Genomic DNA, 27,229 nt, shown 5'->3' with positions numbered 1-27,229 from the left:
TTTTTTTTTTTAATCTAACTGGATAGAACTTACACCAAGTAGTTTAAAATCAAACCCAACCAGACTAAATCAGCTCCACCCAGTTCTATTCTATTTAAAGGGCTCACTGGGATCTGGTCTGGTCATCTCCACCTGATATTAACCAGTACAACTTCGCTCTGATGAATTTAAACTCAAGCATATTAGTCGGCATTTTTATAGTGTCAAGGGATTTCCATAATCATCAACATGGTTTTGCTTAGATCCGATCTTCCAATCTTATCTTTGATCTCAATAAAGCTGGCACTCCTTTGGAATTATTATTATTATTATCATTACTATTATTATTATTATTGATTATTCCCTCTTTTACCCCAGTTCCTGGTCTCTTTATGACACCTCTTCCACTTTGTGTTTATTCCTGAAAACATGCTTCTATGTTTACTTTACACTCAGATTAAAAATACTTGCTTAATGAATGAAAAAAAAAAATCAAATGTCTACTAGTGTAAAGGATATTGAATTGCCACAAGGTAAACTAGGCTCTAAAGTATATGATCTTTTTTTGTGTCTTCAATCATTGAACTATATAGATTTTCTACCATGCCATTAAGATTTTATTTTTTTATTTTTATTTTTTTAGTCTTAATCTAGGATTGCTGAAATTGTTTTCACACCAGTAGGTATTACTTTCTTTCACGACTGAGATTTGCAGCCCCTTTGTAACCACAAGAGGAACTCTGTTCAGTTGTTTGAATTAGATACCTGTGATAATTGTTTTTTTAAGTGGTACTTTTCAGCCTAAAAAACAGTAGTGACAGCAACACATTTTCTCTTCAGTATCTCAGGAATGCCAGGAATAAAAAACATGATCAGGTTCCACTTAGTTTCCATGGCTCTTTTGGTCCACCCAATGAAAAGATATCATATAGAAGGAAGGAAAAAAAAAAGGAGTCTGTAATTCTCATTGAGGCTTTTTAGTAATGTGCCTTTTCTTCTGGACCCCATTCTCAAAATCTATATACAACTCAAAACAGAAAAAAAAAAAAATTCTACAGCTTAGTTTTTGAAGAAAGATTGCTTCTCTAAAGGAAGTTTCTATAAATAGGTTACCTTTTTTTTAAATAACAAAAGAACCACTTATGGAACATAATATAAAAAACCAAGTGGATGAGTTCCTGAAATTGATGGCCAAATATTTTCACTCTTCTAACAACTAGACTCAGTATTAAAGTAAGTGACTGAATCTCAAGGAAGAAGCCTTTGAATAGACTAAAGGAATGAAAACATTTAACCCAGTACAGAATATTAACACTCATTCTATTTTGCAAATAAGGAAGGAACTTGCTCCTCCAAGTTTGGGAATGGAAGGAAAAACATGCCTAGCTAGGGGAACAGCTACTGAATTTCTTGGTCTCTTCTCCTGTAGTATTTCCCCCCTCCATCCAAGAAAACTAGAAAGACATTATGATTTAATATAATTAAATAAGTAAATAAGTATAACCTAAATAAATAGCCTTTAGGATTTACTAGGAACATTCCAAGAGCTCTATATTACATAGTGTAATTAATTTAATCCACAGCCTCTTCACAACTATAGTACAGAAAGGAACTATGATTATCTCCATTTTACCAATAAGGAATTTGAACCACAGAGGGGTTAAGTAATTCACCGGAAGTCAAACATCTAGTAAGTGGCAATCAGTTGGAATCAATTCTTCCACTTACTATGTCTGAGTCTGAGCAACTTACTTGAATTCTGTAAGTCTCAGCCTCCTCATCTGTAAAATGGAGCAGTGTTTTCCCTAAGGGCACTTTGAGGGTGAAGTAGAAAAATACATAATGTGTTAAGCACCATGTTTGGCATATAATAATCCCCCCCTTTCTCCCCATACTAAAAATGTTCATTGATAAAATGTGGGGACGGGGAGCAAAGACATTTTCTGGCTCTATCTTTTGTTCCCTCCAGCTTTATAGAGATATATTTGATACAAAATGTTGTATAAGTTTAAGGTATACAAGGTATTGATTTGATACACATATTGTGAAATTTGATACATGTATATTGCAAAATGATTACCATCATAGCATTAGCTAACCCCTCTTTAACTGTATCTTTTAGGAGATTTTGGTGTCAAAAGTGAAACTGAAGTCATCACATATAAAGAATAACAAGAGAAATATTCTACAGGCAGACAAAAAGCAGAAAGACAAATACGCAGGAAACTGGAAATGCTTAAATCCTGAAGTTAAAACAGGAAACTCAAAGACAGAATTATCTTCTCTGCAAAAGCCAAATAGTGTAAAATAATTCTACTGAATCCAGGATGAATACTTTTCTGTGCCAAACCTGACTAAGGCAGCGAGAGATTAACAATGCAAAAAAAATAGCTTGATGAAAATTTTCTGAAAGAATGGATGACAAAGGTCAAGGGGAGAAGCTCTTGGTGCTATTGATAAAGGACTTCATTAAGCCCTCAGGGAAAACAGGTATAAATATTTATTCGAACGACAATTCAAATCAATGTAAAGGTTAATGAATCCATTCTGTTGATGGCACTGGCACCCAGCCCCCAAGCACTACAAGGACACAACCTGCAGAAAGCTTTAGAGAAAGAGAAATTTTTAAAAAACTAGAACTGTTTTCTCAAATGATCTGAAGTAGAAAAAAAAGTATGTCTCATTGCTAGCTGTAGAATTAATTGTAATAACCAACAGGATGCTTGGTGTTCCAACACATTTATTTTATATTCTTTTGTTTCTTTTAATTTCCATAGGCCATTACTTTTTTTGTTTGTTTTGTTTTTTGGGTTTTTTGTTTGTTTGTTTCTTTGTTTTTAATTCTGGGGAAGGAGCAATGAAAAATAGGAGGTAGAATGGAAAGAGAATTTAATCCTTATGAGAAAGTAAAGGCTTCTTATGCTTTTGAACACTGTCTTCCATCCTCAAGAAAGCTTTTGAGATTTAAATATTTTAAAATTTACAGAGGGGAAGATACTAAAAAATATTTCTATATGGAATCATCGTAGTTGACGGTTTCTGCATTCACTTTACAAGCATTTACTAATCGAATGCCTTATTAAGAGAGAATTAGGACAGTATTAAGAAATCACACTGGAATAATGAGCTCCACTTTTTTTTTTTTTTTAATTCAATTCGGTGTGTCTATATTAAGCATCTCCTATGTTCAAATGCATTAGAAGAGACACAGGGATTTAAAAAAGCATAATTCTGCCATCCAGTGGGATAAGGTAAGTATACAGCAATTGCCATAGGAAACTATGTATCACAAATGGACACCCACTGTAGGAGAAAACGATTTAATGTGATGCCCTGAGAGTTAAGAGCAGGAGTCTGTGTGTGTGTTGGGGGCGGGGGGTAGGGAGATTAGAAATTAGAAAAAGCTGCATGAAAAATGTATTTATTTCTGAGCAGGATTTCTTGGGGGAAATGAGGGTAGAAAAGGGGAATTCTAGGCCCTGTAAACTAGAGGTATAAAGATATACCAAGAAATCATTGTAAGAAGTCTGTGAATATACGTGTTTTTACAGTTGTTTTACCTAAAGTAAAGACCCTCTGCGTCCACATGGCCATCTGGTCCTACCAGAAGTGTGACAAGTGTTTATGATTCTGTTAGTCACCAGAACCAATTTCAGGTAAATATTTCTGTTGCTACACTATACTCTTTCCAGTCATCCCAGAAAACTGTTGAGCTCCAACCTGGATATTTTTTGTTAATTGGACACCATTCTAGATCAAAATATGGCAGCTGTCAGTGACTGGTGTGAGACTGGAGGGTGGTCTTTACCTAGTAAAAACAGGGGTTTACCCAATATAGTCCACGTACCAGATAATGCCCATTGATGATTGTAGTTCACAGACTTCTACAGTTAAATTATATTTCCCACCTAGAGGGTTGATGAATTACTTCTCATGAGGCCAATAGTTGCTACTAATAGTGGGGATATCTACCACTTCCTGCCAGAACTTCTGTAGAGCTGTACAAAAGTTAATTCTGGTAACACTTTTGTAAAGGAGGCACTATAAACATCAAATAGAAACACTGGGTTCCATGAGGAACCTGACAAGAGGCTAAATAACTTGCCTAAGTTCAACAGGTAAAGAGACAGAGACAAACTCAAACCAAGATCTATCTGCCTCTGGGGGCGCCTGGGTAGCACAGTCGTTAAGCGTCTGCCTTCGGCTCACCGCGTGATCCCGGCGTTTCGGGATCGAGTCCCACATCAGCCCGATGGGAGCCTGCTTCTTCCTCTCCCACTCCCCCTGCTTGTGTTCCCTCTCTCGCTGGCTGTCTCTCTGTCACATAAATAAATAAAATCTTAAAAAAAAAAAAAAAAAGATCTATCTGCCTCCAAAGGAAAAGATGGTATTCTCGATGGTATGTGTTCTCTCACCAGTTCTATTCGAAGGAAGAAGAGTACCCCAGCCAGAAGGTTCTCATAGAAAGCACAGCATAAGCTGGGAGGGTGTTGCTCTTTAACATTATACAAATGCAGCAAAGATGAAATGCAGCACTTCCCTTGAGATGACAGAAATGAAGAGATTGTCAAGGGATGTAAATAAATACATAAATTATGTCTTTTCAAAACAAATTACAGGAGAAATTTCGTCTTAATTCTTTTGATCTACTACATGGATTTGGTGGGTTAAAAAATCATAATGAGTTATGAAGAATGACTAGAGAATGTTTTTTTTTAATTTTATTTTTAAAAGATTTTATTTATTTGTTTATTTATTTATGTATTTATTCGTTTGTTTATTTAAGAGAGAGCGAGAGCGAGAGCAAGTGAGCACAGGCAGGGGAGGAGGGAGAGGGAGAAGCAGGCTCCCCATTGAGCGGGGAACCCGATTTCAAGCTCAATCCCAGGACCCACGGATCATTACCTGTGCCAAAGACAGACTGAGCCACCAGGTTCCCCTAGAGAATGCTTTCCTGAAATCTTTCATATTAGGTAAAGAGAGGCAATAAGCTTATGGAAATCATGATTTTTGGACTGCACGATGGAGACTTTACCATTTCTAACACACAAAAAAATAAAGATTTTATGTGAACGCTAATTATAACGTGTTCAGTTAGTTACATGTTAGTATTTACAATATTATAATAACTCTTATTATATTAGTATTATTATTTACTACACCTAGCAAACCTGGAAGCCTCTATTTGAGATGCATCCCGCACGGTGACTAGAACTCTATGGGGCAGTCCAGCTGTAAGATGAGTGCTGTAGGAAATTAGCAGTGACCAAAGAAGTGACACAGAATAGCTCTTATTTCTACTTTTTTTTTCTTGGAGAGAGAGTGCACGCACACATGTGCCAGCAGGATAAGGAGGGGCAAAGGGAGAGGGAGAGAGAGAATCTTAAGCAGGCTCCATGCCCAGTGCTGAGCCCATGTCTGGCTCAATCTCATGACCTTGAAATCATGACCTGAGCCAAAATCAAGAGTCAGGCACTTAACCGACTGAGCCACCCAGGTGCCCCCAGAATGGCTCTTATAAGAACTCCCATGTCATATCTGTGTTTAGCCCTGTGGCTCATAGATATTAGTCGTCCTAACTTTTCCTAAATTCTAACAGACTCACATGCCACTCAAATTACAGCCCCATTCCCACAATCTCGGCATAACACACATGCTGTCTGTATTTCCTGTTCCAATGAAACATTCACATATTCTGTCAAACTGTATTCTATATAGTACTCACTAATAAAATGATAATGTAAATGTTCAGAAGAATAACCACTGTTTTTGTATTTGAAAAAACAAAACATTCATTATAGTTTAAGGTATCTGCATGCTTGTTTTCAAAAAACAGTAGTGTAACTCATATGATAGTAATTTTTTAAAATTCCTCCACTTAAAATAACTATCTAGAACATGTCTAGGTTTTCAAAATAAGATCAGAAAGATGAGAGGATATTTTAAACTTCCTCTTTACCCTGGCTACCTTCCTTAATTCTTCTAATTCTGAGAAGATAAAAGGGCTTGATTCTGAAATTCTGCTCTGTATCAGTGGCAAACAAAGTTATTGTGTTTGTTGATTTGACTGTTTTTGTCTCAGAAACTCTTTACACTCTTAATAATTATTGAAGACCCCAAAGAGCTTCTGTTTACATAGGTTATAGCTAATGATATTTACCATTTTTAAAATTTATTTTAAAATAGCAATAATAAACCCATCATATGATAAGTGACACATTTTTATTTTAAAAAATTCAAAAACAAAATAAATAAAGACAAGAATGGCCTTGTTTCATATTTTTGTAAATCCTTTTTATTTCAGGTTTAATAGAAGACAGCTGGACCCTCATATCTGCTTCTGCATTCAATCTGCTGCCATATCACACATCATGTAGCTTCTGGAAAACTCTACTCTACACTCATGAGAGAATCAGAGTGAAAAGGCAAATAATGTGTCAGTATTATGAAAATATTTTGATCTTGTAGACCATCAGAAAGGATCTCAGGAAACCTGTAGGTCTCTGGACCACCATCTGGCTCAAACAAACCATGCCATCTTAAAGTGATTGCACATAAAATAGGTTAGTTTCAATATTTGGCTTTAATGCTTTTATATTTTAAGAACTATTGCATTAAAACCCCATTAGCTTATACACTGATACAATTTTGATTCTTCTGAATGGACCTTTATCAAGACATATTATGGTTAGTAAAAACATGCTAACAAACGGTGGTCTACTTACTCAGGACATATGATTGCAATTCTGTATACCCTTGCAAATGTCTTATCAGTAGGCAAACTGTCCATGCTTTTTTCAGAGAAGCCCGTTACTTATCAGTAAGTGCTACCTTACTTAGAGTGTGTCTATCTTCCAGAAAGTCCGGGAAGCTTTGGAGATAGTGTAGGTCACAGTCTGGTGTTCTCACCAGGAGCAAAAGAAGTGGGGTATAGATACTCCAATACCAGTCTAGCATTGTTTAAAGGCTATCTAACCAGAAGACTGTAAATTCCTAGGCACTTCTGATTCTCACTGTACATAGGAGATAGGCTCCTGCAACCAGACGGCAGGCCACCTAGAGAGAGTACGGGGTGTTGGCTGAAGGACATTCAGCCTGGGCGTGCTAACACCTGCTCTAATAACAAATAACTAGAAATCAACTTGAATTGTTGACTCCATTTACTTTAAGTCATTTCAGTGACTCAATTAGTGCAACTGTTTAATAAAACTTCTGGTCCAAAATAAGTCCCCCTCTGTGTTCAAGAGAAAAAGTCTATGTTTTCACATTTACAGCTTCCTAATCTTACTGCAGGTTTGCAATACACCTTTGGCTGAAAAATATATTTTTGTAAATTCATGGAAAGTTTTTTTAATGGTTTAAATAATAAGAATTATCTATGTATGTTTGTTAACCCTAATAAGAATCCAGTTACTTCCCTGGGTTTTTACTTGTATCTCACAACTAAATTTTCATATGGGACTCAACCATTAACAGCTTAACTCTTTATTTTGGGGGGTAATGAGTTGGAGTAGAAGCACCATCTATGCTTTAGAAAGAATCATCTAAAACTTACGGCTGATATCAGCTCTATAACCTCTATGATCTCTTCTAAGTCGTGATAATCTTTCAATAACAGGAACATTCGAAGGCAAGTATTAAGGTTGAGACCTAAGAGATACACATTTGCATGAATTTAGGTTTACAATTGGTATATATTTTTTTGTGGCATATTTTATGGAACCAAATGGCTTGAATTAATATTTGATTTCTTTACGTCAAAAGTAATGTGCTCTGAGATCTAAGCACCCACCCCCAAAGGCTCTCTTTTAAGATGTCCAACAGTCTTCCATTCTAATATATCCTTATGAGAAGGTACAAAGAATCTGTAAATTCAAAATAATTAACAAGATAGTTTTGTTTCCTGTTTTTTTTTTTCCTGTTTAACAAGCAACCCAAAAGATACAAAGAAGATTAAAAATAGGAGAAACTAAGAAAGTCCTCCAGAGGCTGTCAGTGATGTAATCTAGAAATGGTGTGGATGATATTTGGTTTACACAGGTTTGTATTAGTGTGATAGTTTTCTCTTGTTGCTAACAAGTTAACAAAAAACTTAGGGGCATAAAACAACACAAACTGACGATCTTACAGTTCTGTAGGTCAGAAGTACTACACAGGTCCCACTGAGCTAAAATCACGATGTCAACAGGGCTCAGTTCCTTTACAGAACCTTTAGGGGAGAATCCATTTCCTTGCCTTTTTCAGCTTCCAGAGGCTGCCCACATTCCTCCATTTTCAAGGCCAACAATGGTGGGCCAAGTCCTTCTCCTATTGCATCACTCTAACCTCTTCTGCCCCTGGCTTCTACTTTTTTTTTTTTAAAGACTTTATTTATTTATGTGAGAGAGGAAGAGAGAGAGAGTATAAGCAGGGTGAGGGGCAGAGGGAGAAGCAGACTCCCCAGTGAGCAGGGAGCCTGATGCAGGACTGGATCCCAGGACCCTGGCAGAAGGTAGACGCTTAGTGGACTGAGTCACCCAGGTGCCCCGCTCGCTTCTGCTTTTAAGGACCCTTGTGATTACATGGGGCTCACCGAGATAATCCAGAATAATTTCCCTGCTTTAAGGTCAGTTTATCAGCAAGCTTAATTCCAAATGCAGCCTTACTTCTTCTTTGCCACAGAAACTAACACATTAACAGGTAGTGGGGAGTAAATAGAGATATTTGAGGAGAGGGAGCATTATTCTGTATCCCACAAGCAGTTGTTTACTCATTTAACAAATAATTATCTGTGAGAGTCAATTGGTTAGACACTTTTTTTTTTTAAGATTTTATTTATTTATTCGACAGAAATAGAGACAGCCAGTGAGAGAGGGAACACAAGCAGGGGGAGTGGGAGAGAAAGAAGCAGGCTCATGGCGGAGGAGCCTGATGTGGGGCTCGATCCCAGAATGCCGGGATCACGCCCTGAGCTGAAGGCAGAGGCTTAACCGCTGTGTCACCCAGGCGCCCCGACACTTGAAACACAAACAGCAAGATGAAATCCTTGCATTGAGAGAGTTTATAGGCTAATTGTTTAAGGGTAAAGGGAAAGATAAATATCGAAGTCCTTTTTTAGAAAAATGTGTAATCCAATGGGATGAACGTGCCTTTGAAATACATATAAAAAGAAGATCATAAGCCTACCAATTTCTTATGAAGGATTTTTTTTCCTGTACTGACAAATAGCTAAAATAATAGTAAACGAATTGATTCATCATTCAAAGGCTTAAAGAAGTAAGAAATCAGAAGAAACAGTATTAAGATAAACAAATGATGACTTGTTCAGAGCTTGCCTAATGAATGTTTTCATTTATATTCCTCTTAAAATATTTTCTTTAAATTTTGCAAACTTTTCATTCTGAAAATCAGATCATGATTTATGAGTTATGTGCATGGTAAGCTTCTTGATGGTTACTGTAACAGAGTGGCAAGTATTTAATTCAGTATACCGTCCATTTATCCAAAATTTGGTTAAAACGCGTTTTTTAAATCAATCCTATTAAATGAGATTCTAGATTTAGAAATGCACTTAATTATTCAGAGCTGGTTTCTATGGCTTGTGTTCTTAATAGAACTCATTCGGACAGACACTAAATGGTTTAACTACATTAGTGGTGCTGACAGAAGGCAAAGCCCAACATCATTTTAGAAATAAAATTAAGGTTTTATAATTTGTTTTGTAAGTTTTTACTGTGAAATCTTCAATGCAGAAATTTCTGAAGACCTGAATGGATTATTTTAGAAAGAATACATGGAGATGGTTTGTGATTTTGGAGATAGATAGAAAACCTCTTTATCCTTCCTCTCCATTCCATGAAATTACAATTGCTTTAAAAAAAATCAGATTCCAGGGGCGCCTGGGTGGCTCAGTCGTTAAGAGTCTGCCTTCAGCTCAGCATTCTGGGATCGAGCCCCACATCAGGCTCTTCCGCTAGGAGACTGCTTCTTCCTCTCCCACTCTCCCTGCTTGAGTTCCCTCTCTCGCTGGCTGTCTCTATCTCTGTCAAATAAATAAACAAATAAAATCTTAAAAAAAATAAAATAAAATAATCAGATTCTGGAGCCAGGTGGCAATGCCAGACAAATTCTGCTACTATTCATTGGTCCTCACACATAATTACAGAAAATACATGGCCAGTAAAGCATATTGACCATATCATATTGATCAAATGCTACAGATTTTCTGAATACTATATTATAGTAGAAATAATAAGCCAGTGTAGTACTTCTTCTGGGGAGGGAGAAACAACATTATGCCAAAGGGACAAAAGCACAGAATAAGAGCTCTTTTTTCCCTGTTTATTCTCAAGATATTTCACTTTTTCTTTCTTTTTCTTTTCTTTTTTTTTTTAATGTGAAGAAGAGCAAAAAGAAAAAAGGGGAAAAGGACAGCATGGTAACAGTGCTTAACTAGATTCAACAGCAGAAAGTTCAGATCAAGACTTGATTTCAATATAAGTTAGGCAGGACTATTTGCTATGTCAGAATACAGAATTCCTCATTGCACTGTCCAAAAATGAGTTCTTTAAAGAAATAACATTTAGAGTGCCAGGATAACACCTTGAAAAGCAGTCTTGGGGTAGGGGCGCAGGCTTTTCAAAAAATTACTAGAATCTTTCTCAAAGTAAGTTTCCTTTTCTTGTAAATATTTAGAGTTCTCTCTGTATATTTAGCTATACACATGTGTTGCAAAGAATCTTTGCTAACTATTAAGAAAAGATGTGAAGATTTATCTCAACGTTTTCTTCCAAGTTTGTTGATGCACAGGAGTTGTGTGTCAACTGTGTACCCTCAGGAAGTTCATTAAAGCAAATACAAGTAGAAGGGTTATTCAATCCATGGAAGTGCACATCGACTCCAAAGAACAGTTGCTAAGAAGCTATATTGAGTTGAGCAATAGCTCTTGAAGCAGGAAAAATGGAAAAACAAAAACAAAAACAAAGCCTGGTTTAGAAAACTCAGAATCGAATAGATAAACAAAAAATTACCTCAGCACTGCTTACACTTTCCCACCTGCTCCTGCAAAGGTTAGAACTTCAGAGAAAATCAAGGGAAGTATAGGATTAAGTAAGGAGATCTCCAGGGTTGCTGCAAACTTCCAACACTCTAATCCGAAGCCTCCAATTGTCCAGCTAAAGATCATTTCCATTTCTCTTAAGCCAACTACAGCCATTCGCACTTTGAACCTCATTATCTCCACGTTCATCCAAGACCAAAACCTCCCTAATTTTCTGTGCTTGCATCCCACCTTCACTTTGCTGCTATCATTATGACTATCCCCTGGTTTTCCTTTCCCTCCCCAGTTGCAACAACCATGCACCTCTTTCACGTCCTCGGCTGTTCTAAGATCAGCCATGTCACTGGTGGCATTTTTGTCTTTATCTTCTTCCATACTGCTCTTGCTAAATTTAAACCCTGATTACCATGTGTCTACTACCACTAATATTAATCTTTATTGTCCCAAATATGTGGTTCATAAGTGCTGCTGTTAAAAATAAAAAGGTCATAAAAGCAATATATTTGGTTTATGAAAGTCACTTCACCATTTTAGCTGGGTCTGTTTTCCTCCATGGTCAGAAGTTTTAAATCAAAACATAGTTCCCATTATAATTCTGGTAACACCCACCTAAATTTGAGTTTCCCCAAATCAGAGCTTGGGACAAGGTAGTTTAATCGGGAGCTAATGCCAGGAAGCAGATATTATAGAAAGGGAAAAGGCAAGGAAAACGAAAAGCCAATAAAACGTGCCTCACTGAGCTTGTTTCACCACTGTGGACAATCCCCTGAGGAATCTTGTAGAACGTAACTGGAATTATCTCTCCAAAGAATGAGAGGCTCAATTTTATCCTTTGACTTCAATATCCCGTTAATGGAGGGTTGTCCCAAGAAGTGATAACTCTCCCAATGTTTGCAGAAAACCTATACTGGCTTGGGTGAGCTTTCATATATTTTGCCCTGAGGTAGAAAAGTGGAGAGGTTCAGTATATGCTCCAGATGGATGCTTCCAGGATGAACAGAGGTTGCCCACTTCATCTGCAGCTATAATCAGGTAGGAGGAGGGGATGGAGCATGGGGCACACAACCCATTCCAACCATTTCTAACCTCCTGAAGATGATCCCCTGCATCCTCCTTGTCAGGCTTCTCATTTTCCAGATTTAGAAATTTAATCATCTTTGTCTCCTTTCTCCCCTCTCTAATCAGTAACCAACTCATACTTTCACAGTATCAACTGTGTCTCCATAGGAAGGCTGAGAAATGATTGACCTAGTCCACGTCCATAGAATTCATACAGATTCTAAGACTATTGACAACGAAATTGCCAGGCTACTCTGTGAAGTTCACTAATAATATTCCAACAGTGTTTCATCATGAAGCAAGTATGTATTTGGTACCTCAAAATAATCAAGAAGGATCACTAACATTAAAAATGAGAGGCTTCACAGAAAGTAGTCCCTAAATATTGCAAAAATCCTCTTAACTAATGAGAAACCTCAACTGACACTCCATTGGGGATTGTAGTGTTTATAAAGTTTCTTATGCAAATGATGTTTTAGTTTCCCAAAGATGAAAAGATCAGAGCTAGGCAATGCTTCAACCAAGTAAAACCATAAAAAAATATATATATTTTTGCTATGCTGTATACCATCATCGTTTTCTGCTTGTTGCCTTTTACTCAACTACTACTGTTACATTTGTGGACTTAACTGACAGGTATCACTGAGGAAACACTGTGAGGGACTACAACACAGTCCACTGCTAAGAATTTGTATACTATTGCCAAACATTCGGAATTGTGTACTGTGCCTTTAACTGAATATAAATGGCGTTTAAGTACATTGCTGATATTTTACTCTGGGAAAAGTTTTAAATGTAACAAACAACATTTCTTTTCATGTCCTTTAAAGAATTACCAGACTTTAAATATTTTTCCTCACATAGTCCCATGAAATAAATAAATAAACAAACAAACAAATAAATATATATCCATCCACAATCATACACATTTTTACTTAAACACACAATAGAAAGATTGTATGTCAAAGCATCAATAAGGCACACAATTTTATTTATTAGAAAAATATGCTTCCTCTATCATTCACTTAGTTGTCTAAATTTCTGTTGATCACAGATTTGTTTAAATTAAAAACATCTTAAAAGATGGTGAGCTCTTTCCCTACACTTCCCTACTTTTTTGAAGTTCAACTGGGGTTAGATATAATTACCTAAAGAGTAAGAAAATCATACTAAAAGTGGGTTATTCCATTTTCTTCTGGAAAGACTGCTCCATTGATAGGAAAATGTGCTTGCAGGCAGTCTAGTTTGAGAGCAAAATGTGATTTATTTTTCTACAAACTAGCCTACATGATCCGTTCATCAATACATGTCCTTACATGTGGAAGCCTTTTCCACATGGTGCGTCACTCTGCTCCGGGGCTTTTTGGAAGTGAACCTTTCAAGTTCATGCCCTACAGATCCCTTAAGCGTCTGGGAACTTACCCTTTGCTTTTACGAGAGGTTTGAAAATGAAATGCTTTGGGGCTGCACAACGTTGCTGTGCAATTCATTATGGGACAAAGAAATGTCTGGGGTTAGGCAGGCAAGCAACTAATGATCCCTCATTTTGTCCAGAAAACATCAAGATCGATATGTAGGACATGCAACATTTATGGAACACTGTGTTTTCTTTTCCCTCTAGGGGAGGGAGAAAATACTAGATGATCTCTTTCTGCAGATGGCTACATGATTGAAGTGGGTCTCTCCTTCCCACCTGCTAGTAGCAACATAGTTGCCTGATCCCATACTGTATATATCAGAATTCAAATAACTTGATTTTTTGGGCATGTGCATTTAGCTTCATTGAGCCAGGTAACCAAAATCTGGGGACAATGTTACAATCCAAAGTGAACAGAACTAGTTCTGGAGGCTCTAATACACATTAACGATCCATGATGTGTTCATTAAAGTTAGATCTTCTACGGACAAAAAGGAGGAGCCCCAAGAGAGAAAGCATGAACCAAAAGAAGAGATCTACAAAATTTCCTTCCAACTCACATAATCTGTCAGCAGGAATCAAGATTAAATACCATCATGAATCATATTTAACAAATAAATTGTTGCTAGACTCGCAAATCAAAATGGAAGCAGCAACATAAATGTGGTCAGTGTTACACGTCCTTGCACATATCCTTAACTATAATGTTTTTCGAATTTGAAATTCAGAGCAATGCCGAAGTTTTGGCTGAATTAGATTTCTTTCTTATTCTTGTATAGAAATGACACAGTAGGGGATTTGGAAACTGGATGATCGATCATCTTAGGGAAATAATTAACTTTGCACCTCCTTTAAGAGAAATCATTTGTCAAAAGTGACAGAAACCAAAATGGCACTGTGTTTGCCCAGTGACACGTGCACATTTCCTCCAAGTCATCCCTAAATAAGGAAGTAAAGAATGCAAATTTGGTACCGATTGTTCTCTACTTGCTTAAAGTAAGATAAAAGCAGGGGTCTAGTATAAGAAGATGATTGACTTAACATGCCATCTTTTCTACAGCTTTCTTAGCACCTGAGAATCTCAGGTTGCTATTGGATCACTGTGGGGCCATCAATAGCATGACCTTAAAGCATTATATTGAAACCATCAATGTGAGTTCCAGAAAACTGCAAACTTCTGAATTCAAAGGTGCCAAATCTTGATAATGTAGAACACTGAGATTTTTATAATTTTTTGAATTCCATTTTAGTTGTAGGGGAGTCAGATCAATTATAGTTGGTTTTAATTAGTATACCCACAAGCAAGGACAGTCTCTCTAAAGCTACAGTAGGATTGAAAAAGTTAGGAAATTGGTCATTTCTTTTGAAAATATCAAAGGAATCACTTCCAATCTGATAGCAGGGCCTGTAGTGACATCCCACTTGCAGTCTTCAAGTTGGAATAGAGAATTGGATTAAGATATGAGTTTTTGACAATAACATTTCAATCGTCTACAACAAATAAGCAGTGAGGGACAGTAAGGGCCAACAGCATACACTCATATTTGATCATACCCATTCTGACTTCGTTAATCAACCCAATGAGGGCATTTTACTACTGGACTTACCAAAATACCCACATTTTGCATTATATCCTATTTTATTCCATAGCAAACTTAAATATTAAAGATGAAATATCTTCTGTTAACATTTGAAACATTTAATAAACTCTGTTTGACTTCCACTGCATAAATAAGCAAATTCAAGTAATAATGATGATCAATATCGTATATTTAATTCTATTACATTGAGTGCAAATCTCAGAAGCTATAAACTTATATCTCTTAAGAGTTTTATAACTGAGCATAATTATGTTGCCTCTTGTGTTCCCCTGGGATAAAACTGAGTGAGAAACTCATAACCAGGTTCTTGCTATTCACAATGTTTCCATTGGGTGTAGCTATGATATTAGACAGGTTGATATCACAGCCTGTGTATTGAGGAAGAATGCCCAGACATTTGGGATTTGTAGTGACTTTCTTTGTCTTTAGCATTAAATTGTATTAGTCAGCTATGTTCTGTGGGGAAGACCAAACAGTACAGTTTCAAATCAATCAAGTCAAGAAGGATTTCACTGTCTTTTTCTGAAAATGAAGAAACCTAAAAAAAAAAACCCTGAAATGTATTACAACTTGAATCAACAATGATTTCTACATAAGTTGCTCATTGTTAATTTTTTTAATATAACCATCTAATTCACACCAATTCGAATGCTTTATATATAGACAGGTATCCGTTGGATAAAATGGGATAAATAAGGGGAGAATCCTCTAACAATGAAACCCCTTTATTCAATGATAGGTCTGGGCAGAGTGTCTTAAAGTATCTTTTAGGCTAAAAGAAAAAAAAATAAGTATTTCTCCTAAAATTCAAGGGCAGCTTACACGCTGAGATGAAAACTGCTAACTCTTTTCTTAACAACACCATATGTCTCCAATTGGATCATAATGCAGTCGGTTCTCCAGGGAACGTGATGCATGGAAGCTAACCAGATCGAGGCACAGCCATCAGTGTGTGTGTGCTCTCCGATGAACCAGGAGACGCTACTGTGGATTTCCCAGTTCACCTAAGTGAGCGTCTGAAGGGCCTTTCTCCTTCCCCGACACCCAAATGAACCGAGTCCTAAGAGGACCCTGACTCCTCCACAGTAATATTTCTCCTTTTGTTCAGATTTCCTCTTCAATGTAGCCTCAACATGTTTTAAGGAACACATTTTATTCAACCCCTGAACTCTCAAACCATGTGTTTTAAATAGCAGATGCATTATATAGCAAACACTCTAGAGGTCCAGCTTAAAAAGTCAAAAGGAAAATATGAGACTGAAGAAGTCACATTTTATCCCTGAGAATCACCAAAAATGAAAGAGCAACCAATAAACCAATGTGGATTAGTCAGACATTTCTTTAACCACTCATAATTCTTCCTTTTTAGCACTTCATTCGATCTCCAGTATTTTTATGCATAAGATATATTTTTAAGTCTACTCACTTAATATTAAACACTTGCCATATATACTACTACCAGATTAACAGCAAGTTGAGGCATGGTGAGCCTAAGTCCAGACACATGTGATATATTCAATTCTTTATGTTGAATGCAATTTTTAATAGCAGAAACATATCATCATATGAGGTGTATAAAAGCTTAAGGAATTTGTCTTGGGAAATGTGAAATGCCCTGGGACAGTCAAGATTGGTGCTTCTCAAAACTATCTCTGATGAGTGGAGAGTTTACAAAAAAAAAAAAAAAAATCAGTATGTCGGTAACTGATATTTTTAAAAAAATATATGAGATTATGCCTTCAGATTTCATGGTAATATCAAATTGCTATAAAAGTTTCTAAATGCAAAAAAACCCAAAAAAACAAAAAAACATTTCTAAATGCTTCCTCTCACTCTCTGTACCCTTCTTGTGTGGACTGGTAAGAAATGTCTGGAAACGCCTCAATCAGTGTACTTCACTGTGACTATCACTGTTTAGATAGATACATTATAAAACAGAAACCAAGACACCAACATTAATGACAGGAGTCATAAACTTCCTTCACTTGAAGCACATTTTAAACTATTCTTTGCTGTTTCTCTTCCAATATACTTCAGGCAATCAGCAACCAGAGAGTCAAAAGAAAGGCCAAAGAAGCACCAAGAAGATTTTGGTAGTTTTGAGAAAGATGAGTTCCTATACACCATTTAAAAATACACAATTACAAAAGCAACCTTTTTGTTCCCAGTGACAACCAAGGGCTTTACCACGTACTCATTTTAATAACAGCAATAAGCCTAGACACAAATGAATGATTACTTAATGGTATTTCTTACCTGGGATGCCTGGTGGTGTTTTCAGATATTTTCCATTAAAATGTTGAATTACCACTTCACATTTTTCAGTAGACTCCATTCTGCAAAAGAGGTAAACGGGATCATATACTTTCATAAGGTCGTGCATATTCAGGAAAAGTAAATAAAAAGGAAAGGGAAAATAGGAAAGCCACGGAAAAGCTTGATTTGAGAATTCTATGAGACTTGTCAACTGTTGCCATGACCACCATGATCAGAATTTCACAAACTCGCCATTGCTGAGAGTAGGTATTATTTACCGCACTGAAGGTTGCCTCTGTGGATGGCGCTATGCTGACTCCTCTCCCAGAAGAAATACTGAGGCATTATTTTATTTAATCCACAAAACAATGTCTGGCATTTAAAAGTGCTCGATAAATATCTGCTGAATGTCTGAATTAGCAAACCTGAAAGGAAGGTCTGGTTGCTCTTCACATCGAGGGCTCTGAGGCTTACACAGGAGTGACCTTGGCAATGAGTGGCAGAGTTGAGATTTTAACTGAGGCTTGTCTAACACCAAAGCCGAACTGTAACTACTAAGCTGTTGTGTTGAGGGACTGAGGAGATGGACTGTGTCTCCTGTGCGTGCAGTCTAACGCCATGATTAATGTAGTAATGTGGTCATCAACACCTTGACATTTTTATTGAAAACCCACTGGGTGAAGGTACAAAAGAGAATTATTTGGGGTCCCAAATGGGAGAGGAGAACATAAATACCTAAACCCCAAGTCCTGAACTTTCTTCACTTTGAATTTTGGAAATCCTCTATTTTTACATACTAGATATCCATATTCCTAGACTAGGTTTCTTGGGCCAAATTTTGGCATCTCACTTGCAAGCTAATGAATGAACATTTTGAACTATACCATCATAATGTCAACATTGGCAGTGTTGCCCTATTCTGAGTAGACTAGTATTGGCAACATTTTCTAAATAATTAACTATAGCGGAGTTTTATTATTTTATAACATTGGATGGGAAAGATAAAAATTAAAGGGCTGATTCTGATCAAAGGAAATTAAGTCCCCCAAACAGTACACTAGAGACAAATACAAATTTAAGAAAACAGCTCACACACATATGAAAGACTATGTATGAAATGTGCAAAATTTGTCTAAAAAGCAAAGTATCATTTTGGATTTTCTGATGTGTTATTAATGTGAGCTTTCTTGGAATGGAGCCTTTTAACTCAAGTTATAAAACTTCCCTACACCTAAATTTTAAGTGTGTTTTCAGGAGCCTATCACATACACAGGAAATGAGATAAGGGCAAATATGTAAACAAATGCCAAGTAAGTTACACATTTATTACAGCTACAGGAATTCGAGGGTGAGAAGAATTCCAGAAACCAGGAAAACGCCAAGAACTGGGTACAGGAGGCCAGAAGGGCCTTTAGAGAAGTCATGAGGGCAGGGGGCTGAACTGGCCCTGTGTCTTTTGAGAGGGAGTGAGGTGAGCAGAATACTGCCTCTGCGTGGAAGGTTCACAGGGGTTGTGGGTACTCTTGAAGATACGTTGAGAGATGCAGACAAGGGCACCTGAATTATCAGGTTAAGGAATTCTAGAGGGCATCAGGGGCATGTTCCAATGGGGGGCTGTCATTATTTTCTGACTCAATTAAAAAAAAAAAAGTCGATTCTGATGTACATTCCTATGAGGCAAGGGGTAGAGGCACATTTTTCTGTACAGAGACACATATACATGGCAAATCTCTACCTACCAAGCAAAAGTGACTTCCCTGGCATGAGACCAGGGCAGAACGACAGAGCCACGGACTTCGAATAAGCCTGTACTTGGTTTAAAACTCTGCTAGTACCATCTTGAAATTCTTCATGATTTTCTAACAAGGGGTCCTGCCAAAAAGGACTTCTTTCACTGGGTCCCACAAATTATGTTGCTGGTCCTACTATGGCAAGGAAGTGCAGGAAACCAATAGGTTATTTTTCATTTATCAAATGGCCCAATGGATCCACATAGGTGCTATTTTGAAGAATGCGTAAAGAATGAATCAATTTTATGTCTAAATGTGAGGGAAAAAACAACAACCAAACCTCTTTAAGCTTAATAACATACGATTTTAATAAATAAAAATAAAAACAAAGAGAGCATTTTGTTCACTGCTGAATCACAAGTTCCTCCAAGTCAGAAGACATTTGGGTTAGAAAGGCAAGGTGAATCTTTCTCCATTCCAAACATTTAGGAATAGCTAAGTCCAGTTTCCCTAACTCCTTCAAGTTTTTCTTTCTGTGGAATCTTTTACAGCAAATCTTCCAACATGTTATTATTATTATTATTTTGAAGTAGGAAACTTGGGTTTCTAGGAACAAAAGAATTCTAATTCTGTTCTTTCTGTCTCCCCACAGGATCTACTATCCGTCGTCTCTGAGGGACCATAACCTTCCCTCCTACCAGAGACATGAATGGGAGAGGAAATGTAAGCCCTTAATTACTACAGATGTTACTTTATGGAATTTTTATTCCAGGAGAGCTACAGAATGAAAAGCTTATGCCCCAGAGCCCCCTCCTTGTTCAATCTCTCTCTGGATACTCATCTAGATAAAAGGCAGTTAAGAATCTAAAGCTTGCTTGCAAGAGCCCTACAAATCAAATCCTTTCTCTTTGTCTTAAAGTGACATGGAATTCTAAATGAAGACTAAAACTAGATTGGGGGGTGGGGGTGGGGGTGGGGTGCACACGTGCTTGTGGATTCTGTATAATGTGTTTTAGGAAATACAGAGGAAGCTAAAGTAGAAAATCAGATGGCTCACCCACTCTACGCACCTAAAATATTTTTGCTCCAGATTGAAAGCCCCAAGTCTTCCCTTTTGGATCCCAAGTATGATCATCTTTTCTTAAGACTATTTTACAGCCCTATCAAGCCAGATGGGGGCTGTTTCTAGTAACACAAAGACAGCGGCATAGATTGTTCACTTTGGCTTCATTCAGATTTAACTAAGTGAATGTCTGCGGCGAGCCTTTAGAGACTCTCCTCTCTGAAAGAATAAATGCAATAAAAGTCTGTTTTCTGTAGCTGCCGGCGCTTAGTGTCAAACCATGTTAGGCTGCACCACCCAGCAGTGACAATTTCATTTTAATGCACGGGGCACATTTTAACAAGGCAAAGCAGTCCCAGCCAAGGCAGTGGTACAGGAGCTACCAAGGGAAAGGCTCCGGGTTCCTCATGCATGTTATGTGGAAACCGAACAAAAGTGAGACTGGAGCTCTGGGGGGAAGAGACTGCATTTGAATAGCCACCTTAGGAAGAATGTGCCCATTCTCTTCTCAAGTTTCACAATTAACTGCTTTGAAACGCCAGCGCAAGCTATCTGCAATCTGGCCCACGCTTCAGTTGAAACTGACACCAGCATTATCAAGTGAGTCTGAAAAGGCGGCACGCCAGACAAAGCTGCCTTTACATGTCCCTTTCAGACGGGCCACTGAATCACTACAACCGCTTCTATTCTTCCCAGGCGGTACCTGAACCCCCTCGAGTACCTCGGGACAGCTCGCGTGCCAGGCCAACCATTCACCCGAAGATACATTAATTAGGTTCTTACAAGGCTCCAATCATTGTATAAAGCTTCAGGGTTTTCTGTTAGGTCTGATGTTTAAATATAAATACATATTAAAGGTCCCGTTTGACATTCTTTCTTGTCTCAGTGCCTAGGAACCTGGCTTCAGTCATTCAAAACAAACCACAGAATTGTGATTAAAAAAAAAAATTTTTTTTTAATTTTTTTTTTTTTTTTTACACCAGTTACTAAGGGGAGCCAGTTTCACAGCCAATACAATTCCCACAGGCAACTTACATCAGAGGAGAGTTTGATCCAATATTAGTAGAATGTTCTGGGTCAGACTTAACACACAGACGTGGAAAAGAATTTTGCAAAACCATCTGCAGCCTACCTCTCTCAGCTCAGTAGAGAATCTCTCGGTTTATGATCTTAAAGGAATAAGCATTATTAACCGTATATTTAAAACAAACCCACCCTGCCATTTATTTTGGTTAATTAGAGGTTTCCGCTATTGTGAAATTTTTGTGGTTTTGCAATCACGGGCTCTGTACAAATTATTGGCAACTTAGAATATCCCACGTTGCAAGCCAGTCTTCCATCTAAATCCGGTTAGAGTTACGTAAACGGTCAACATTAAGAGATTTTTAAAAGTCCTAAAATGTGCACTCCTTCTGAGATTTCAAAAATAAATTCCATCATTTACTTCTTAATCTATCGTAATGGAAAGAACAACAGTCGAGTCCCAGGAACAAAGACGAGTGAAGGAGTTGAATTTTCTTTTTAGTCTTTACAATTTGTTTTCTACCTGCCAGGTGCTTGACATTCTGAGGATACAAGTGTCATAAACTCCAAATAATGAAGCAGAGCTGCATCTCAGCCTTCTTCCTTTGCCAGAACCCAGACATTTGGGTAGCATCTTACTTGGCATTACAACATTCCTCTTTAGGAAACAAAACTGTGGACAATATTTATTTAACTAACTAAAACCCATTCCAGAGTTTTAGAATCATATCATTTCAGGACTAGAAATAGCCCCAGATATCAACTTCTAAATCGTACAGATGAAAAACCGAACACTAGTTGCCTTCCCTAGAGACTGGAATATGAATCTGGAATAGAACTTTGTCTCTTGACTCTCAGTTCAGGTGGCTTATCTGGAAGAGACAGAGCTCCGTTGCTGGCCTCCCATCATCCCTCCTGAATTCCTGTCCTCGTCTACTTTAATGTGTTCTGATGCTGGATAGATCCTGCTACCTCCAGTCTGTTCAATCTCTATTAACTGGAGCAGTTGTTCTCAAAAATGGAGATATACCTTCATGTAATGTGACTAGAAGGGCACTTCATCTCCATGGTATTCTTTCCAAAAGCCTATACATCATATGGATCCAATCATGAGAAAAACATCAGACAAACCCAGCTCTGGAGACATCCCCAGGATACCTGGCTAGTGCTACTCAGGAAAAACAAGGAAAGTCTGAGAAATTGTCACAAACCATAGCAGACTGATGAGACATGACCACTAAATATAAAAATGGTACCCTGGATTGGATTCTGGAACAGAAAAAGCATATCAATGGAAAAATTGGTGAAATCCAAATAAAGTCTGTAGTTTAGTTAATAGTAATGTATCAATGTCAGTTTCTTAATTTTGACATATATACCATGGTGGTGTAAAATGTTAACAAATGGCGTGGTGTATATGGGAACTCTTTATTACCTTTGTAACTTTTCTGCTAAATTGAACTTATTCCAAAATGTTTCCTTTAAAATGACTGTATATTAAAATGATCAAGAACTATTTTCAAAAATACCGATGTCTGGGCCCCAGCCCAGAAGACTCTAATTTAACGGCTTTGGCATGAAGTCCAGGCACATAGTTTTCAAAGCTACCCAGGTCATGCCAGTGTGAAGCCAGGGTTGAAAACCACTGTTCTGGAGTTCTTTGTCACATGTCCCAAACTAGAAATCATGGTCTGAATCCAGTCTTCAGGTAGAAAGTTTTGTTGGACTATAAAGAGCTTTTGGAGAATCTGAAATGGTTGTCAACATTTAAAGACTGGGAGACTTCACATGAAAATTTGGATTCCTGATTCCTCTTGAAAGATGATATGGTCTGATCCACATTTGCCACATGGCAACTATGGTACAATAAAAATAAATTTAGTCTTTGTCCCTGGTTTCTGACACAGAACCCCTAAAATTGGTGATATTTCCTGAGTGAAAGAAGTGTCCTTCATTACTTATAATAAGGCCTTTTTGGCCAGACCTGAGTTTATCTTAATGAAGTGACTCAAGAAGGGACCCCTAGATAGATTCAGGATGGGGCCAATCACCACAAAGACCAAATGATTGGAAGGTTGGAGGCTACAGCCCCACCTACCCCTTCTGGGGATGGGAGAGGGGCTCAAGATTGAGCTCAATCACCAATGGGCAGTAAATGAATCATCCATGCCTATGCAATAAAACCTCCATAATAACCACTCCAGAGAGCTTCCAGGTTGGTGAACACACTGATTTGCTGGGAGGGTGGTGTCCCCAGGGAGGACAGAGAAGCTCTGAGCCACTTCTTATACCCTATATCTTGCTCTTTACATCTCTTTTGGCCATTCCGGAGTTGTATCCTTCGTAACATACTAGTAAACATAAGTAAATTGTTTTCATGAGTTCTGTGGATTGTTTTAGTGAATCAGCAAATCTGATGCGGTCAAGGAATGCTGGGCGGCTCCCACCATTTGGGATTGGTGTCTGAAGTGGGAACAGTCTTGTGGGACTGAGCCCTTAAACCTGTGAGGTCTGGCGATAACTCTACATAGTGTCAGAATTGAATTGAATAGTTGGACACCCAGTTGGTGTCATAGCTGGAGAACTGATGTGGAAAAACAACATGTATTTATTGTTAGAAAACCCCACACATTTGGTTTTAGAAGTGAGGTCATCATAGCAGCCATGAGTGGAAGCTGCACAGTTGCTTTCTTTCAACAGAACCAGGCAGAACCAGTTCGTCATCATTCCTACCATCCTGTACCAATTGCCAATGCTAAGGTAAAGTAGCAGACGCTTAATTATCATTAACCTTGCACTACTTTTTCTTTCCCTTTTTTTTTTTTAATCAGTGAAGTTAAGGGCAAAGAAAAATAAGTCAATTTACCCATGTGTTTTCTGGTGTTTTCTGTTTACCCCTCTATATATCTTCTCTGCTCTGTGCTTCAAAGAAGTGATCCATCTATGAACTGTGTCCTCTTAGCTCTTTTATCTGATGGCTTTTCATTGGGTTCAGTCATTGGGAGCCTGGTAGGAGTAAAGAGAAGTCTGACCAGTTCCTCCTTCTTCTCTCTTGGCTTTGGCACCGCCTCTCTGGCTGGGATTGTATCCCTCCCTGTCTCCAGCTGCTCCAGGCAGCACCCTCTTCCACGGCTCTGGGTCTCACTGGCTCTGGGAGCACTCTTCCACCTGCCTTCAGCTGTCTCAGGGTGGTAAAAGCTTCCTTCTGCTGGTCATCTCTGGGCATCTCAACATCCTGGGTCAGTTCCCTTCACTCTACCCACGCTTTCTGTAAACGCTGCTTCACTCTAGTCTCTTCAGCTGAATCATGTGGGGTGAAATTCTGTTTGCAGCCAGCATGCGGATGGCTCTGCCATAAAACTATCAACACTGGAGGAACAAAATTATCCTGGAGGCTGTGCGTTCGAAGAAAAAGGCAAGGGGGAAAAAAAAGAGGTTTCTTTTACACCAGCCTGGGAACTGCTTGTTACTTACATTATCGGCCTACTTCCTGTTGACATCATTACCGAAATCTGTCCTTTAACCGTAGGTTAAAGGTTTCAAAAGGAGTTTTGGTGAAGAAATGGAAGGAAATTAAATTGAAAAAATTAAAACTGAGATAAAGGAGGAATCGATAAGTATAGTATGTTCAGATCTAGAAAAAGCTTACCGTTAAATGCCACTGGAATTCATTATCACTTTTAATCAATCTCTTTGAGCTACAGGCACATTTGATTCCTAGGTATTATTATCTGTTATAGCTTTTTTCTTTCCTTTATGAAATAGCAACTTCACCTTTTTTCTGGTTCCCAAACATGCCAAACTTGGTCCCATCTTAGCTCTCTGCCTGCCATTTCCCTTTGCCAGGATTCCCTATCCAACCCCCACCAAGAGACTCTCATGCTCTCTTACCATCTGTATCTCAGCCTAAACGCTCTCTCTTCAGAGAACGTTCCTGTCCCAGACTTCCAGTCTCTCATTCTGCCATACTCTCTATTGAATCCCTATGTTTCATTTTGCCTTTCTAGCACTCTAATCATTTCATATGGATTATTTGACATTATTTTCTATTTTCTTATTTTTTCGGTTACATTTTTTTGTCTCCCCAGTCTAGTAGAATGTCAGATATTCTTCTCTTGTGTACCCCTCTGAATTACCGTATCTAGAACAGTTACTGGCATATTATAGAGCCCAAGACATACTTAGTGGGTGAAATGAATGACAGTGGATAAATACATTGTTCACATCAGAAAAGGAGGCTCAGAGAGTTTATGCAGGTTGTCTAAGAACACAGATAGATAGGAGATACAGAAGTAAGATGTGAGCTCAGTTATTTCTCACCCAGAAAGCCATTTTCATAACACAAAGAGTGGATGGGATGATCCAACTCATAGAAAGCTGAGAATATAGGAAAGATACTAAATAAAAAGACTCACACTAGTAAGTTCAAGTGACATTTCCCAGTCTTTCTCCTTTATTGGTGGGAAGCGGACAACCTACCTCTCATCCCCACAGCCATCAGATGGCACAAGAGTCCCCATCAGAGTGTGTGCTTACAGCCAGGACAGGGCAAAGAAACCGTATAGGCCCTGAGCACACTTAATGGTTACTCTTTCCAACCTCGAGGTAACAAAGTTCTCCAATTTCAGCTTTACACGAGTAAATAATATTCAGAACTCTCCTCTCACCCACAGAGGTTGATCTTTGGGATCCAGTTATTTCAATGTTACGATGATAAAACAAGAAAGCATATGTTTCCCTCTTTCTCTAAGTTTTTATAAAGGCATGTATAGAGCAAGAATTGAGTCCAGAACATTTCAAAATTACAGAGTATTTGATGCAATTTAATCCATTTGTTTGATTGGTTGATTGGTTGGTTCATTGCTTGGTTGGTTGGTTTGAGTCTTGAAACCCAGGGCTCCAAATATATTCAAAAGAAAGCAGAACGTTCAGCCACATCTCTAGTCATGATCGTGACTTGCTGATGGTGAAAGAAAGGAAGAAGCAATGTGCAGATATTGATCGAGATAAATGAAGAAATATAAAACAAGAACCAAGATCCAGAAGCTGAAGGATGGACCAAGAGTTTAGTCTCCCGTGGATCGCATTTGCGGGCAATTGGCTGTGGAATTAAGATTACCAAATGGAGTAACTGCCCTTATTCTCTTCAGTCTCAGCAAACACTGTAACCTCTCTCTGTGCAAACACAGCTGCAATTTGGAGATGACTAATCACTAACTTTACACTTCGGAGATTTTCTTTGTTCACATTTGATTTCCTACTTCCATGTAGGTTGGAGGTGAAATGGCAAAACAATTGCCAAAACAGCAAGGGGGGGTGATTTTTAACACAGAGATAGACTCCATCAGATCAACAGATAAGATGAAAACACATTCCAAACAATGACAATTAGGTAAGCGTGATAGTCATTTTAAAGGGTCATATATTTGCCTGCAAAGGAAGCATTGGTATTTGCCTTATAATTTTTTTAATTCCTATATTTTCATTATGCTGATCCTGAGTCAAAGTTTCATTCTACTTCAGGAGGGGAGAAGATAGGCAGCGAGAAGTATCAGGCAGTAGAAGGTAAATCAATAAAATTTTAAAGATATTCAACACTAACAAAAGAAAATACAAAAAGAGTATTTTTCACCTACTCTTTATACTGATTTTTAATAATCAGGCTGATACTTGTCTGCCTATAACCACAATTATTATTATTATTATTATTATTATTATTATTATTATTATTATTTACTTAGTAAAAAGAAAGAACAGAAACTCTTTAATTGGAAAACGTGTTCATTCAGTAGGGAGAGATAGAACACAGGGCTGCCCATATGTTAAAAGTCATTCAAACAAAATTCCATTTGAATCAAATTAAGAGTACCGAAGAGGGGTGAAAAATACTACAAAATACAAAGGTCTCTGTGCTCAGCGGTCTCTCACGCTCTTTAGCTCACCAGGGGACAGTAAATGCATTTCTTAAAGAGGTTCTATGTTTCCAGATGTTGAAGCTGGATTAATTGTGAATGTTTACCCCCCATCCCTTCTGCACTTTGGGTCATTCTTTACCGGCCTCAC

The 27,229-nt window shown here is 37.9% G+C and overlaps 1 protein-coding gene across 6 annotated transcripts in view; it reads right to left on the bottom strand.

Annotated features, from left to right (window-relative positions):
• RBMS3 (RNA binding motif single stranded interacting protein 3) overlaps positions 1-27,229 on the bottom strand; it is a 672,596-nt gene that overhangs the window by 214,089 nt on the left and 431,278 nt on the right. For all 6 annotated transcript variants that reach the window (XM_008709549.2, XM_040636892.1, XM_008709575.1 and 3 more), the window contains exon 6: positions 17,351-17,430. In XM_008709549.2, the coding sequence (XP_008707771.1) occupies positions 17,351-17,430 (80 nt within the window). The remainder of the gene's footprint in view (positions 1-17,350; positions 17,431-27,229) is intronic.

Source organism: Ursus maritimus, unplaced genomic scaffold (genome assembly GCF_017311325.1).
Source record: "Ursus maritimus isolate PB19 unplaced genomic scaffold, ASM1731132v1 scaffold_20, whole genome shotgun sequence".
In the NCBI taxonomy this organism is placed as follows: domain Eukaryota; kingdom Metazoa; phylum Chordata; class Mammalia; order Carnivora; family Ursidae; genus Ursus; species Ursus maritimus.
This window is presented reverse-complemented; position numbering and strand designations above follow the sequence as displayed.